Here is a 17,759-nt window from a genome sequence, read left to right on the forward strand (position 1 = left end):
CTTTTTGACATCTTGTAAATTTGTGCAATTTCCAGCAGTCAATTCGCCCAACAACATAAATGAGCAGATACTATTTTTTTATTTTTAGAAATTGGATTGAGAAGTAAATATTGTTCAGAACACATGAGGGAAATTCATAGATCTTTGATTGCCCTGCTCTGGTATTTAATTTTTCACATGTTGGGTAGGTTTTATGATCACAAGGGCAGACGTAACTCAGACTCCAGTTTAAAAACTTTCGACTCAACCATTCCCATGCCCTCCCGTCTTCCAAACTCTGTAAACTTGAGGTCATGCAAAACTCTGCCGCCTGTGTTCTTGTTCACATGAAGTCCCATGGAACCAACACCCACTGTGTACTGTTCTCAGTACAATATTTTGTATCTTTGTCTTTTAGATATTCCATGTCCTCAACCCTCCCATTCTCTAATCACCTCCTCCTGTACTACCTTAAGATGTCCAAACTTAACCTCTGGTGAAACAGGCTTGAAGGGCTGAATGGCCTACTCCTGTTCCTGTGTACACATTTTACTGCGTAAAAGGTGCAATGTAAATATATATCATTGTCAAAAACAACAAATTACTCATGCTTTTGTTTACTTTGCGCAGAGAAACTGGAGGGTGAAAAACTGAATGTAGCTGAAGTGACGCAGTCGGAAATTGCCCAGAAACAGAAACTGCAGACCGTTCTGGAAAAAATCAATGAAACGCTTAAACTGCCACCCAGAAACATCAAGTGGACGATTGATAGTGAGTGATTTTAACAGGGGAGGGTATGCATTCTTAATACTAATAAAAATCTGGTCACTGAAATGTTCAATTTGAAGACCTTTTACCTAAAATCGCTCTCAACTTCTCTTCAGCCTCTGTCTCAGTGAAGACCAGGAGAGTTTTTGCTGGCCACTTGGTCCACTATTTGTCCCTCAACCAGTGTCATTTTTTAAAAGTCTGGTGATTATCCCATTGCCATTTCTCTGATTGTATTGTGCATTGTAATTCTGGTATTCTTACATTGTAATCGTGACTATGTTACAGAAAACATAATCTGTCTTTAAACCTATGTGAACAGGGTTATATAAATACAAGATAACAAAGTGTGAAGCTGGGTGAACACAGCAGGCCAAGCAGCATCTCAGGAGCACAAAAGCTGACGTTTCAGGCCGAGGCCCTTCATCAGAGAGGGTCTGGGCCCGAAACGTCAGGTTTTGTGCTCCTGAGATGCTGCTTGGCCTGATGTGTTCGCCCAGCTTCACATTTTATTATCTTGGATTCTCCAGCGTCTGCAGTTCCCATTATCTCTTATATAAATACAACTTTTCTTTCCTTGTTCAAACCTCTCATCTTCTTAAGCCACTTAGCGATGGCTGACTGACAAAGTACATATAACCTTCTATTGCTTGTGCCACACTATGGAAAAGGATAAACCTTCCATAAAAGTTAAAGTTTTTAATTGGACTAAGGCAAATTTTGATGGTATGAGACAAGAACTTTCAAAAGTTGATTAGAGTAGACTGTTTGCAGATAAAAGGATGGCTGACAATTGGGAGGCATTCAAGAGTGTGATGACAAGAGTTCAGATGCATTATATTTCTGTTAGAGTGAAGGGTAAGGCTGGTAAGATTAGGAGCAATAGATGAATAAAGATATTGAGGTTCTAGTCAAAAATAAAGGAGAAACTTATTTTAGATATAGACAACTTGGTTCAATTGAGTCTCTTAATCAATATAAAGAGTGTAGGGACATTCTTAAGAAATCAGGAAGGCAAAGAGGGGAATTTTTTTTCTTTATTCATTAACTGGATGATGGCATCGCTGGCTAGGCAGCATATATGGCCCATCCCCAATTGCCTAGAGGGTAGTTCAAAGTTAACCACATTGCTGTGGTCCTGGAGTCACATGTAGGCCAGACCAGGTAAGGATGGCAGTTTCCTTCCCTAAAGGACATCAGTGAGCCAGATGGGTTTTTCAACAATCGACAATGGATTGATGGTATCAATAGCTTCTTAATTCCAGATATTTTATTGAATTCAAATTCCACCATTTGCCATGGTGGGATTCGAATCTGGGTCCCCAGAACACTATATGGGTCTCTTGATTAAGAGTCCAGCGACGATACCACTAGGCCATTGCCTCCCCCTGATATGAGAAAGCATTGATAGATAAGGTTAAGGATAATCCCAAGAGATTGTGCAAATACACCAAGAGCAAAAGGATAACTAGAGGGAGGGTAGGGCCTCTTAAAGATCAAGGAGGTTGTCTTTTTGTTGAATCAGAGAAATTGGGAGAGATACTAAATGACTATTTATGTTAGTTTTTACTGCAGACAAAGAAATGGAGGCTAGAGAATGCAGAGAAATAAATTTTAATGTTCTAAAATCAATTCACGTTACAGTAAAGGAAGTTTGGGAGGTATTAAAGAAAATAATTTGGATATTCTCCAGGAACTGACCTAAAGGATCCCAGAACATTGAGGGAATTCAGGGAAGAAATTGTGAGACCCCAGGCAGAAATATTTGCATCCTATGTGACTATGGGTGAGGTGCGTGATGACTGGAGAGTAGCTAATGTTCTACGTTTGTTTAAGAAAGGTTGTCGGTTGAACTGGGGAACTAGAGACCTGTGAGTCTGACTTCAGTTGTAAGCAAATTGTTAGAGGTGATTATAAAAATGGGATTTATGGACATTCAGAGAGGCAAAAATTGATCAGGGATAGTCAGCATGGTTTTGTGTGAGGAAAATAGTGTTTCACAAAGTTGATTGAGGTTTTTGAGGAAGTTACCAAAAAAAATTGATGAGGGCAGAGTAGTAGATGTTGTTAACTTGGACTTTACTAAAGCAAACGACAAGGTTCCACATGGTAGCCAAATCAGTATAGTGAAACCACGTGGGATTCAGGGTGAGCTTGCCAATTGGGTACATAATTGCCTTAACAGTAGGAGACAGTAAGTTGATTTTCGCACTGGAGGCCTGTCACCGGTGGTGTTCCACAGGGATCAGTTCTGTGTCCTGTTTTGTCGTTTATACATTCGATTTGGATGAGAATGTAGAAGGTATGGTTAGTACATTTGAGGACAACATCAAAATTGGTGGCATAGGAGACACCAATGAAGATTTTCTAAGAATTTCAAAGGGATCTTGATCAAAAGGGTCAATGGCCTAAAAAATGGCAGTTGGAGTTCAATCTGGATAACTGTAAGTTGTTGCATTTTGGTACAACAAACAAGGGTGGGGCTTATGTAATTAATGGTAGGGCTTTGGGCAGTGTTGTACAACAGAGGGATTTAGGGGTTCAGCTATGTAATTCTTTGAAGTTTGCGACACACAGACAGCATGGTCAAAAAGGCATTTGGCATACTTGCCTTCATTGCTCAGTTCTTTGAGTACAGGAGTTTAGAAGTCATATTGAGGTTGTACAGGACATTGGTGATGTCTCTTCTGGAATACTGTGTTCAGTTCTGGTCACCCAGTTATAGGAAGGATATTATTAAGCTGGAGCGGGTTCAGAAGAGATTTACCAGGATGTTGCCAGGTTTGGAAGGTTTGAGTTATAAAGAAAGGCTGGGACCTTTTCCACTGGATATATGAGCTTGAGAGGCAACCTGAAAGAAGTTGATAGAATAATGAGCGATACAGAAAGCATAGTTGGTTCTTTCCATAGGATAGGGAATTTCAAGACTAGGTGGGCAAGTTTTTAAGGTGAGAGGAGAGAGATTTTAAAAAGAAACAAGGGCAAATGGTTTACACAGGTAGTGGTTCACATGTGGATTGAACTTCCTGAGGAAGTGGTGGATGTGGGCACAATTACAAAATTTAAAAGACATTTGGAGAAGTACATGAATGGGAAAGGTTTGGAAGGATATGGGCCTGGAGCAGCCAGATGGGACTAGTTTAGTTTGGGATTACATTCATAGACTGGTTCGACTGAACGGTCTATTTCCGTACTGTATGACTCTATGACTCTACGTGAGTCCTAATGGTACAGAATCTCAAGAGACTCCTTTCTCAATCCCTTAAAATGGTCAGTAAGCTCTGACACCAATTCAAAAGCAGCAATGGGTAGTGTTCAGACCGTACAACCTCACTGTCCCTGTCTTTACTGTTCTATACCTTCTAACTGTACAGAATAATACAATCTTTACTCTATTCCTAGAGGTCTGCATTCATATAAGTCTGTGTACTTCAAGACTGCCAAAATGAAACTCTTATGTATGGAGAGAGTTTTAGCCTGCTATCACTTTGCACCAATTCCAATGCTTACATAAATGCTAATAAAACCTAGAGGAAAGAAAACAAAAGTATTGAAAACAAAGCTAACTACAGAAATTAAACATATTACTAGATGAAGCAAAGAAGCTTACAGTGTCGCTAAGAAGAGTAGTAAGTGTAAAGATTGTGAAGTTTTTTTTAAAAAAATCAGCAAAGTGTTGTCAAAAACATTAATGAAGGGGGGAAAAAGAATAAAGTTTGAGAAAGAACTACTGTTATTCCTCTGCATGTGCGAGGGCTGTTTCTGAGAACCCCTGTGAATGATGAAATTCACAAGTGTGGAGCTCATTTAAAGTACAGGTTAAAAGTCATGCATATGCGAGTTTGCCCATGGATGTTGAATTTTGATGCTATTTAATTTTTGGCACGGATATGCAAACTCAGGAATCGTCATCTCACAGCTGCAGGGAGTTTTCTGTAACTTGAACTTGTTTTTTAAAGAATCTCAGAGATGTCACATATTTGCCAAAATAAGAAAAAAAATTGTAAGCATGGATCTCCTAAGTGCAGGAACTGGAGGAATTAAAATTGGGAATAAGGAAATAGCAGGGACATTTAAACAAATATTTGGTGCCTGCCTTCACAAGGAACATACCAGATATTGTGAGGAACAAAGGATCAAATGAAACTGAGGAACATGAAGAAACTAACGCCAGCAAAGAAATAGTGCCAGATTCATCAAGGAAACTAATCTCCAAGGACTGATGGATTTTGAAAGAGGTGACAGGAGAGAATGTCTCTTGGTTCCCCAAAGAATTGAAATGCAGCAAATACAAACCTGTTCTTCAAGAAAGAAGAGAATAAAAAAAGTGGGGAAACTACAAGATTTGATTGGCCTGAAAGCAGGAGTGTGAGGAATGCCAGAATCCATTAATACAGACATAATGACAAAGCACTTGAAAAATTGCATTAAAGTTAGATGGCATCAATATGATTTTATGAAAGGAGATCATGTTTGAAACATATTGGATACTTTTGAAGTTATAACTTGCAAGGTAAATAACAGGAAATCATTATATGTATTTGAATTTTCAGAAGACATTCAATAAGGAGCCACGCAAAAGATTGTACTCAAGTTAAAGGCTAATTAGGTTGTGGGTTAGTATGTTGGAATTGATAGAGTTGGTTAATTGACACACAACAGAGGATGGATAAATGGGACGTTTTCAGGATGGAATCATATTGTGTTGGAGATTTATCACAAGGATATGTTTACCTAACCTCAGCTATTTATAATGTATATTAATTACTGAGGTGAGAGGACCGGTTACATGTGTAATAGATTCAAATTCACTGAAGCATAAAGATACCTGGAAAAGCATGATGGGATGGAAAGAGAGATTTACAAGATTAAAGCAGATTAAATGATTGGGTGAGAAGGTGGCTAATGACGTCTAACTTGGTGAAGTATGATATTTGCCACCATGACAAGGAAAAGGAAGTAGTGGAAATTTTTTTTAAAACTGAGAATAGGTAAAGCTGGCAGATCAAGTTTATTGTGGGAAAGCCTGAGGTCATCCACTATTGATCTGAGAAGGATTAAACAATATTTTGTGAATGAGAATCCAGGAAGTGCAAAGGGTTTTACTGCACACTAAAAGCTATCGCGCGGATATATGCATTAACAGACCAATGGCAGTTAAATGTGAACACAGGACTTTTGGAAGTAAATGTGATGAAAGTTCTTGGAATCCAACCAGGCAGATTTGGTAATGTTGCCACACTGTGACGCGCACACACGGGTGCAAACTTGTGAACCTAGTTATATGCAAGCAAACGTTCATGCTCTGGTATAAGTACAACATTAGTCTCTTCAACACACCCTGTGTGTTCTACGTGCATTGCAGAAGAAAGAAAACTAGCAAGTTCTGGACATCAAAACAATGCCATAAAATCCTGTTCTGAAGAAGAGTCAAATCGGACTTGAAACATTGACTTGGTCACACTCTCCAGAGATGCTGCCAGACCTGCTGCTAGAACTGCTGAGTTTCTCAAGCACCTCCTGTTTTTATTTCACATCCTGTATCTGTTGGCGCTGAAAGTTCACATTTGCATCTAAGTACCAGTTACCAGTACCAACAGAATTCTCAAGACTAACTCTTTTTGAATTTTAGATGCTGATATGTGGATCTAGTGTTGTACGTCTAGAATTGTCCACTTTTATTTTCTTGCAGACATTTTCTCAGTATATATACAGCTGTGTTTTACAGCTAATGTTTTATAGCTATGCACCTTTCTCTCCCAAATTAACTGTCTGCTTCTGTCATAAAGAGTGCACTACATTCTGTTGAAGACAGAATGGGAATTCTGAAAAGATCATGTCGTAACAGAATTGAGGAAGATTGAACACAAATTACCTACTCACCTGTACACCATGAGTGGAACAAGATTTCTCCAGTCAGGTTCAACTCCTTGGTTTGCAATTCCAGTTTACACAGAAGGAAATGAGTAGTCAACAGTCTGGAAAAGCTGACCGGAGATGGGTTGCCACTCATTTTAAATGCCTTTTTCCAAAAGTTGTCAACTTTATCCCACAGAGCTTCCTGTTTATTGCTGAGGGATTTACAGAAAATTTATCCCTGATGCTCTCGGATTTATTGTCTTCAGAGTCCTTTTCCCCCTTTGACCTTAGTGCAATGAAATTAAGAGCAGAGCCTTCCAAAAGCTGGAATTGAGCTCAAACGTAGTCTTCCTGTGTGAATGCCAGGAACAACAGCTGTCGCATTCTTCGAAAATCTGGAGGCTTTGTGCAGAAGCAAAGCTTTCCACAGCCATTCTCCTCCCTGTGAGCCAGGTTTACACAGACGGATATGATTCCTGTAACTGTTGTCCGTATATGCAGAGATTCAATTGAGCAGCAAACCAGTCATGGAATCAGCCACTCTTCCAAGAACTAGACAAAAATACAATTTTAAAATGAGAACCTGGCGATTGGATTGAAATCAACAAGCACTTCTTCATTCTAGGGGTGAAAATCTGGAACTATTTGCCCTGGAATGTTGTTGAGACTTTGGTAGGGGACAATTACAAAATTTTTTCAGAATTTTGTGAGACAAGAGTGACTGAGTCATGGTGAGTAAGTGGGATTCGGATACAGAACAGCCATAATTTAATTGAATGAGAGTACTGGTTGCAGGATTGAATGGCCTCCTCTGTTTCCAGTGTTCCATACTGCATCTCCATATCTTGCCTGGCAATTATTGGGTAGATTTGTCAAGTTGTTCCGTATTGGAGATATTTTCAACTGCATGGACTGATGCTGAGAGAAACGAGTTGTTTAACTTGAGAAGTTTTCACAATAATGGGCAAAAGCAGCAGGAGTGGCATTAATTGGATAGCTACTTCAAAGAATCAACCCATGCTTTGCAGTTTGAATGGCCTCCTCTGATGTCACAGGAAAAATTCCTTTTTGTGGATGAATGTCAGAATCATATTAGTTCATAGAAAATGTTGCTCATTCAAACAAGTGCACTGCTGTTATCACAAAGGTTTTCTTAATGCACTTTTCACAACCTCATAATGTTTCAAAGTTTTTTGTAGCCAATGAGGTCATTGGAAGTGTAGCCACCAAAGGAAGTGCAACAACTAATTCACATAGAAAGCTCAAACAAGCATTTGATCACTGGGGGAATTCACTTGAACTTCTTCAAATAGTGATGTGAAACTTTTTGCACCTACATGATGTGGAATAATGGTCTTAGGTTTAATATCTAATTGGAAAGGTGGTTTCTCTGACACTAAAGCTCTTATTAAGTGCCATACTAGGAGTGGTAGCCTCGATCCTTTTGCCAATGTCACTGGAGGGGAACTTAGCTCATAAAACTCAGACTCTAAGGTGAGTGTGCTAACCCTGAGCTTTGGAAAATTTTTCTTAGTTACTTCCAAGGAGTTACTAACCCATTGCAAACAAATTTACTTAATACCTCACCCCCTCCCAGCCTTTCTAAAATAAGGCACAAGTGATTTCCTAAGGACCAGTTGGCTTAATGTGTTTACTACTTCACACTCTGTAGTTCCAATGCATCAATGTCTCTACTGAGCAGCTTACTTCTGCTGTTCAACTAAAATTTATATGATTTATCCGGTCCTGAGGTGATAACATCTTTTGACTTGGTTTTTTAAAAATTTCACGGCAGTAACTGATCAAGTGTTGAAGCCGTGGGATTTTCTGACACAATTTCCCATCTGGTTCATGTGCTTGAGTGTGAGAGGCTGCTCTTATTATTTGTTTGCTACTCTGCTTAACCTCATTTATTGCGACACTCTCTGAAACAATGCTGTTCATAAGTGTCTTTATGGTTCCTTAGGTGTTCATATGAAGAGTCTGGTTGCCATTCTCCACCTATTGGTTGCAGTTTCCCAATACTTCAGGGCTCCAATCCGACTCCCGGATCACGTCTCTGTTCAAGTGGTGGTTGTCCAGGTAAGTGACTACCAGAAAGGAAACCTCTGAAGGTTGAGATAACAAGGTGTAGAGCTGGATGAACACAGCAGGCCAAGCATCATCAGAGGAGCAGAAAGGCTGACGTTACATGTTAACTGATATGTTAATTCTGCTTTCTCACCACAGATGCTGATCTTAACAACCTCCCGAAAAATGTTTCTCCTCATTTTTTCTTTACTCCAGTGAGTTTAAATCTGCCAACCCGTTAGCATGAAGTGAGTTACTGTCTGCTACATCACACGTTTATAATACTTTTTGTCGGCCTCCCTTATCCTTCACCATTGAAGGAGAAGAACCCCAGTGTTGCCATATAACGAAAGCACCGCATTCCTGATACCTTTTCCAGTAAAACTCCTCTGGACCTTCTCCTTTATTGGAGTGTACTGTCAAAATTATACAAAATTCTCCTGCTGAGGCCTAACTAATGAAAGATACTGCTGCGTTTTACAAAAAATATAATAGAATTTCTGAGATAACAGATTTCTGAACCAGTTTATCTATTTGTCAAGGATTGTACCGTCTGCCAACTTTGCAGTTGTACACCCCATACCCAAACCCAGATCATTTATACAAACAATCTAGATAATTGTGAAGTGGAGCATTTTGGAAAGGCAAATCAGGGCAGGACTAATACACTTAACAGTAAGGCCCTGGGGAGTGTTGCTGAACAAGACACCTTGGAGTGCAGGTTCATAGATTTTTTGACAGTGGACTCACAGGTTGACAGGATCGTGATGACAGTGTTTGGTATGCTTGCCTTAATTGGTCAATGCATTGAGTTTTGGAGTAGGGAAGTCATGTTGGGGCTGTACAACATATTGGTTAAGCCACTATTGAAATATTGCATGCAGTTCGGGTTTCCCTACTATAGGAAAGATGTTGTGAAACTTGAAAGGATTCAGAAAAGATTTGCAATGATGTTGCCAGGTTTGGAGAGTTTGAGCTACAGGGAGACACTGAATAGGCTGGGGCTATTTTCTCTGGAGCGTCTGAGGCTGAGGGATGACCTTTGTAGAGGTTTATACGATCAAGAGGGGTATAGATAGGGTGAATTGCCAAGGTCTTTTCCATGGGGTGGGGAGCCCAAAACTAGAGGGCATAGGTTTAAGGTGTGGGGGAAAGATTTAAAAGGCTCCTAAGAGGCAGCTTTTTCATTGAAGGTGGAGGCTGGTGCAATTACATTATTTTAAAAGGCACCTGGACTGTAATATAAACAGGTAGGGTTTAGAGGGATATGGGCCAAATGCTGGCAAATGGGACTAGATTAATTTAGGATATCTGATCGGCATGGACAAGTTGGACTGAAGGGTCTGTTTCCATGAGGTACAGCTCTATAACTCTACGAAAAGAGAATCAGTTCCTTTGTGGGAAGGAGGTGAGAGAATCACTGCACTCTTAGGAAGGGTGGGGTGGGAATAGGTAGAGCTGCAGAAGGGCTCGTTATGAATGGATTAGAAAGTGACAGTGAGAATTTTAAAATGTTGATAATGCTGGATTGGAAGCCAGTGTATCCAGCATGATGAGGAATGGAATTTGGGGTTATGGGGTACTGATTGTTTCAAACATTGACTGTTTTTAACTTATTTCTTTCCCACAGAAAAGAGAGGGAATTCTGCAGTCTCGGCATATCCAAGAAGAAATCACTGGCAATACTGAGTATGTAAACACAGTTGTTCTGTAATCGAAGACAGATGTAAGAGTTTGACACGTGATTGCTAATCTGTGTTCTGTTAACTGTACAGGGAGCTCAGCAGTTTCTGCAATAGCCAAGGAAAATAGAGCTGGCAGTTCTCAAAATTTCACAGTAAATCAAAACATCTCCAAAAGGAAAGCTGCTGAGAATGAAAACCTTTCAAAACATCCAGTAATTCCCAGAAAAGTTATCCCAAGAGCTTGTCAGCAGGGTATTTTTAGGCTCTCTCTCAGTTTGCTTCCTCCCCACCCCTGTCTCGCTGTACAGTCACTAAAATGTTGCACATTCTCCTCACGGCAAGTTGGTTTATTTTAATTTTATGGAATGAAATGTAAAAACTGTGCTTCATTCTGTTTTTGCTGATTTGAGCCGAAATGAACTACAAACCTCCGAGTAGAGTTTGTTTGTGAGATGTCTTGAACCACTGCAGTATGTGTGGTGTAAGGTACATTCAACGTGCCATTAGGGAAGGAATCCTAGGATCATGATCAACTTAACTTGGATATTTGTGACATAGCTTTTGGATGCATGCTTAGTGCTATTCCTTGACACACATCAAACACACTCCCGTTGTAACCTGCAGATCAGGTTTTGAGAGGCTCAATTTTTCTCTTTAAAGCAAGATATTTAGAGGGAGAAAGGTGTTCAAAATTATGTTTATTGACTGTTCCTACTTGCCCTTGAGAGGGTGTTGCTGAGCTGCTTTCTTGAACAGCCGTACTTCATGTGCTGTCGGTAGATCCACAACGCCCTTAGGGGAGAGTATTCCAGGATTTTGACCCACCGACAGTGAAGAAATGGTAATGCATTTCCAAGTCAGGATGGTGAGTGGCTTGGAGAGGAACTTACATTCCCATGTATCTGCTGCTCTTGTTCTTCTAAAAGTGGTTGTTGGGTTTGGAAGATGCTGTCTTTGGTGAATTTCTGCAGTGCATCTTGTCAGTATTACACGCTGCTGCTACTGAGTGTAGGTGGTGGAGGGAGTGGATGCTTGTGGATGTGATGCTAGTTAAGAGAGCTGCTTTGTCCTGGATGGTGTCAAGCTTCTTGAGTGTTGTTGGGGCTGCACTCATCCAGGCAAGTGGGGATTATTCCATCACATTCCTGAATTGTGCCTTGTAGATGGTGGCCATGCTTTGATGAGTCGGAAGATAAGTTACTTGCTATAGTATTCTTAGCCTCTGACTTGTTTTTGTAACCATGATGACACGGCTCAGTGGTTAGCACTGCTGCCTCTTAGCACCAGAGACTCGGGTTCGATTCCACCCTGGGGCGACTGTCTGTGTGGAGTTTGCACATGCTTCCCATGTCTGCATGTGTTTCCTCCAGGTGCTCCGGCTCCCTCCCAAAGTCCAAAGATGTGCAGGCTAGGTAGATTAGCCATGCTAAATTGCCCATAGTGTTCTGGGATGTGTAGATTAGGTGGGTTATAAGGGGATAGGCCTGGATGGGATGCTCCGAGGGTGAGCGTGGAGCGTGGACTTGTTAAGCCAAAGGGCCTGTTTCCACACTGTAGAAATTCTATGAATGAACTACTGTGTCCATATGGTGAGTCCACTTGAGTTTCTGGTCAATGGTAACGCTCAGGATGTTGCTAGTGGGGGATTTCAGTGATAGTAAAACCATTGAAAGTCACAGAGCGATGGTTAGATTGTCTGTTATACAAGATAATCATTGCCTGGCATTTGTGTGGCATGACTATTACTTGCTAATTGTCAGCCTACTAAGCCTTGAAATTGTCTAAATCCTATTGCATTTGAACGTGGACTGTTTCAGTATCTAAGGAGTTGCAAATGATGCTGGACATTGTGCAATCATCAGTGAACATCCCCACTTCTGACCTTACGATGGAGGGAAGGTCATTGATGAAGCAGCTGAAGATGGTTGAGCCTAGGACACTATTTTGAGGAACTCCTAAATAGATGCCCTGGAGCTGAAATGATTGACTTTGCACAACCACAACCATCTGACTCCAACCAGCAGTGAGTTTGCCCCCTGATACCCATTAATCTCAGTTTTGTTAGGGCTCCTTGATGCTACACTCAGTTAAATGCAACCTTGATGTCAGGAGCTGTTACTCTCACTTTGCCTCTGGAATTCAACTCTTTTTGTCCATGTTTGAACCAAGGCTGTAATGTGTTCAGGAGTTGAGTGGCCCTGGTGGAACCCAAACTGGGCATCTCTGAGCAGGTGCTGCTTGACAGCACTGTTGATGACAACTTCCATCACCTTACAGATGATCAAGAGTGGTCTGATGGGGCGGGAATTGGCCGGGTTGGATTTGTTCTGTTTTTTGTGTGCAAGACATTCCCAGGCAATTTTCCACATTGTTGCATAGTTGTTGTAAAAGTTGAGAGGGGAAGAATCCAAAACCAGTCATTCTGGTATTGGTGTACAGGTAGAAGATATCAGTGTCAATTGGCGAGAATCTGAGAGAGTGAGTTAGAGGTGGCCAGTCTCTATCCTTCATCATGATGTGGAGGTGCTGGTGTTGGACTGGGGTCGACATGGTCAGAAGTCACACAACACCAGGTTATTGTTGATCAATTGATTTTAGGGAGCACTGCTTCTTCATAAGCTGACTTCACTTGATGGAGGAGCAGCGCTCCAAAAGCTTGTCATTTCAAATAAACCTTTAACACCAAAGTATAGTCCGAAAGGTTTATTTGAAACGACAAGCTTTTGGAGCGCTGCTCCTCCATCAAGTGAAGTCAGTTTATGAAGAAGCAGTGCTCCCTAAAATCAATTGATCAACTATAACCTGGTGTTGTGTGACTTCTAGTTTTGACCATGCAGATTGTAGGCAGGAATTCATGCTTGGATTGAAGAGATCAAATTGGGGGAATTTAAGTAAGACTCTTGTGACTATGTGAGAGGAGAACTCTTTAGGTGACTCTTTCACCATATCAGTCAATTTGGGATTTAAAGTTACTTAGCTGGAAAAGGGAAACAAGCCACTGGGAACTTCAAGATAATAAAATGTGAGGCTGGACGAACACAGCAGGCCAAGTAGCATCTCAGGAGCACAAAAGCTGACGTTTCGGGCCTAGACCCTTCATCAGATGAAGGGTCTAGGCCCGAAACGTCAGCTTTTGTGCTCCTGAGATGCTACTTGGCCTGCTGTGTTCGTCCAGCCTCACATTTTATTATCTTGGAATCTCCAGCATCTGCAGTTCCCATTATCACTGGGAACTTCAAACTGGTTCCAGGAAAATGACATGCCCACTTAAGGGACAAAGTATAATCATGCAGTGGAACTTCTGATCATTTCTAAAGTTCAGTGAGGGATCTTTTGTATTGTTTATATTATGAGTTGCCTACTGAATACTCTTAGTCAAGTTTTCTTTTGGTTGGTTTATTACAGTAATAATACTGGAATCATGTGATTCCTCGAATCAAGTTGCTGGATATTCAATTCTTTTTTCAAATGTTCTTGATTTCTTTGGGGATTGTAAAATATTGCTCAGCTGGAAATACTGCCTTTCAAATGTTAACCTGAGTCCCTGTATCCTGGACTCAAGGACCTGACCTCATTGCGCTATGTGAAGTTACAGGTGAGCTTCTTGTTTGAACTGTTGCAATCTGTATTGTACGTGAGTTAATGTAGTGTGCTGTTGGGAGGGAGACTTGCAGTACCTCCACTGAACAGTAATGAGGGAAGTCATGTGGATCCAAGTAAGGTTTGAATGTATTATTGAGCCTCCACTTGCAAAATGCGGAGTAAAATTATTTCTAACACGTGTTTTATGTTTAATTGCAGAGCTTTGTCAGGGAGACATGGTAAGTGTTCCATGATTTTCTGAAAACTGTTTGGGCTGTTTAGTTGAGCATTTGTGTTTATTTTTCCCCGGTGTGTTTCCACATTTTTTGACATGATTATTGCACTGAGTTGCTGAACTTCGATGCTGGGGATTTAGCAGAATACAATTCCCACCGATCCTCTTACCCTAAAGACAGAATAAAAAGAGATCAGTAAATCCCAGGTCTCAGCTTCACACCACAAAGTTAATGCTACATGTGATCAGTGCCCAGATGTCCGGAGTAAAGGGTTATTTCTGCATTTAGTCAAGGAATAGCAAATAACAAATAGCAAAAGCAGCTATGTCGTGTTGATTTCAGAACACATGGAAGCGGATCCTGAATCTGCATGTTTCCAGGAAGATGTTCATTCTTACCATCTCTTCTGTAGACTTATGTTTAATTTAGCTTATTAGTGTTCACTCATGAGTGTAGTCCTGAACTTATTGCAGGATGGTGTGCTAGTCTTGTTTCCAAATCTGGAGGAAATATTATTTAGGAGCTTGAAGTGATCTCATTGAGATGCTCACAATTGTAAATAGAGAAGGTGCAGACAAACTATTTCCTCTGGTGGGGGGGGTCTGGGATAGCTGAGCAAAACCTTTAAAATTAGAGTTATTTCATGTTGGACTGATGTGAGAAAGCAATTATTTTCAAAGGGCTGCGGAAAACAACGAAAACCAAGTTCTGAAGAATCACATTGGACTCAAAACAGCTGGACCTGCTGAGTTTCTCCAGAAACATTTTTATTTCTGTGAAAATCAACCTATCAACCTCACACTCTGATTTTAAAAAAACCCTTAAAACGTATCTCTTTACTAGGTTTGGCCACATATCCTAATGTCTCCTTTCCTATTTAAGGGCCAGATTCTGCCTGACCTATGCTCTTACAAAATGTCTTGAGTTGCGTTGCATGTTTGAATACAAAAGGGAATTTCTGTGATTTTTACAATCCTGTCTTGCTTGCCCCATGTGTAACTCTGGTCATTCTCTTTCAGAAAGGGATGCCTTTGATACTCTGTTTGATCACGCGCCCGACAAGCTCAATGTTGTCAAAAAGGTTTGATATACTTTTACTCATGTGAACTGTTGTGACTTTCGTGCAATTATAAATTGGACTTGGAGAGATGGCACAGAGTATCCACCGCATAAAATACTTCATTAAGTAACAAGGCGTAGAGCTGGATGAACACAGCAGGCCAAGCAGTATCAGGGGAGCTGGAAGGCTGATGTTTCGGGCCTGGAACCTTCTTCAGAAAAATGTCAGCTTTCCCGCTCCTCTGATCTGCTTGGCCTGCTGTGTTCATCCAGCTCTACACCTTGTTATCTCAGATTCTCCAGCATCGGCAGTTCCTACTACCTCTACTTCATTAAGTATTTTGATGAATAGATGCAATGGATTCAGGGCATTTTCTGAACACTCTGGAGACTGAGATGTGAATCAAACTCTTAGGTCTCCCAGAACTCAGTCCAATTTATTTGCATTTTTTTCTCACCAACTGGATTGCCTATTTAAATTTTCATGCAGTTGAAGCTAAATAGTCAATTTTGATAGGGTATTACGTTAAAGCCACCAAGGTTGAGTCTGGTCCCACCTGATACATATGTATATGCACTCTCCAGCATTCATAAACAAATGCTTATGTGCATCTTCACTTGCTCACTCAAACACGTACATGTACACATGGAACATGCAGACAGCAGTGCGCAAGTGCTCATGCAGACATGTCCCCAAATACACATGCTCATACATAAATGAAGTTTAAAATTTTGATTGAGTCTTTCATCCCCAGTGCAGGTTTTAGGAAGGCTTGTGTCAATTTAGTGGGTTGCCGACAGAACTAACAATGAAGAAAATGAGATTTCAAATCCCAGCTTTGCAGCTCAAAAATTCTTAATTCAACTTTTTCCTAAAATCTGAAAATCATACAATGCGGGTTTTAATAAACATGACGGTTAAGCTGTTGGATTGTTTTAAAGAATTAAATGATCCATTCCCATTAATTGATTTCCTTTAGGGGACTAAACTTGCGATCCTTAACTGGCCTGCGTCCACATGTAATTCCAGACATAGCAAGCTTTCAGTTGTGTGAAATCTGTTACCAAGTGGTTTAAAAAGGAGACAGTGCTACTACGCAGGGAAACTGGCCAATGATAACAAGCAATCAATGGCAGTCTCACAAAGAGCATCCAACCCTAGAAAATGAACGTTTAGAAGGATTATAAATTCAGCTGCTTTTTTTTTTAAACTTGTGTTCACAAAGTACCTTTTGACCTTTAGATGTCCCCAGGTGCTTTACAGTCAGAAATGGCAATGTGATATTGTGTGAGCTGTCTGGTTTTAATTGTTAGATTGGGGATAACTATTGGCCAGGGCACAGATCTGTCACCTGGGAGATGCTGCTTAGAAACCGGGTACCTCTCTGCCTTTGCCAATTTTATCTTAATCCAGTGCAGTGTGGCTGTAGATGTTGTGGATCTTGACTCAGTGAAATACATCAAACTGAGAGGCACCTCCTGCATGACAATAGGATTTGAAGTAAGTTAGTCTGTTTTCTCTCTACAGACACTGATCACATTTGTGAATAAACATCTGAACAAATTAAACCTGGAAGTTACAGAATTAGAGACACAGGTAAGTAGAATGTTGAACCCACAGGACAGATTGTGTTAGAGCAAGATGTTAGACTGAAGACGTGTTTGATGGTAGCATGGGTTTGGGCCTCCTGCAGGTTCCTTATTGACGGAAGCAATTACTTACTCCCAGAAGGGCTTGTAACCTGTTAGGGGACACGACAGCTTGGTGGAGTGCTGCCATGGAATCTGACTGTGCGGGACACTGCTGACATGGATGTTGCGTCTATGGATATTGCGGCTCCATATGTGAATCCCTCTGTTTGCTAAGTCTGGCCTCCATGTTGTGTCCCAAAGACTTCTCTCCCACTCTCACCACCAGCCAGCCCATGGATCACTATCCTTTTGGAATCCTGCTTCAGCTTCAGTCAGTGAGCTAGGGTATATAGCCAGTCACTGAACTGAATCATAACCAGCATGGGTCAAATCATTATGGAGCCTTGAGCACATAATTCAAGCTGACACCCCAGGGTCCGAGGTGCCAACTTGAGAATAGGACATTAAGCTCCTTTCCAGTCTTGCCCACTAAGGTAGAGATAAAAGATTGCACAACCACTATTTTGAAGAGCAGAGAAGTTCTGCTTAACATACTGGCTAATATTTAATCAGTATCTCATTGCTGTTTTGTGGGTGAGTGCTCAGCCAGTTGACTGTAGCCATTCACAATGTTACAGACTGAACAGCAGTGACAGGAGTAAACAAAAACAAAAAAAAAACTGCTGGAAAAACTCAGCAGCTCTGAAGAACTGAAGAAAGGCCACTGCACCTGAAATGTTAGCTCTGCTTTGTAACCACATATGCTGATAGAGCTGTTGAGTTTTTCCTGCAATTGCTGTCTTTGTTTCATGACGCCCAGCATTCACAGTTTCCCTGGTTTTGGTTTGAGCAATTGCAGTAGTTTTTGTTAAGATGGCCTGAAGATTCT

At 40.8% G+C, this 17,759-nt stretch overlaps 1 protein-coding gene across 1 annotated transcript in view; it reads left to right on the forward strand.

The window, feature by feature from the left end:
* The window catches only part of parvaa (parvin, alpha a), a 99,327-nt gene that overhangs the window by 67,132 nt on the left and 14,436 nt on the right, over window positions 1–17,759 (forward strand). Inside the window, exons 5-10 of the mRNA XM_048545593.2 lie at window positions 610–750; window positions 8,573–8,688; window positions 10,307–10,365; window positions 14,163–14,182; window positions 15,199–15,260; window positions 16,767–16,835. Coding sequence (XP_048401550.1) covers window positions 610–750; window positions 8,573–8,688; window positions 10,307–10,365; window positions 14,163–14,182; window positions 15,199–15,260; window positions 16,767–16,835 — 467 coding nt within the window. The remainder of the gene's footprint in view (window positions 1–609; window positions 751–8,572; window positions 8,689–10,306; window positions 10,366–14,162; window positions 14,183–15,198; window positions 15,261–16,766; window positions 16,836–17,759) is intronic.

Source organism: Stegostoma tigrinum, chromosome 17, assembly GCF_030684315.1.
Source record: "Stegostoma tigrinum isolate sSteTig4 chromosome 17, sSteTig4.hap1, whole genome shotgun sequence".
Classification (NCBI taxonomy): Eukaryota; Metazoa; Chordata; class Chondrichthyes; order Orectolobiformes; family Stegostomatidae; genus Stegostoma; species Stegostoma tigrinum.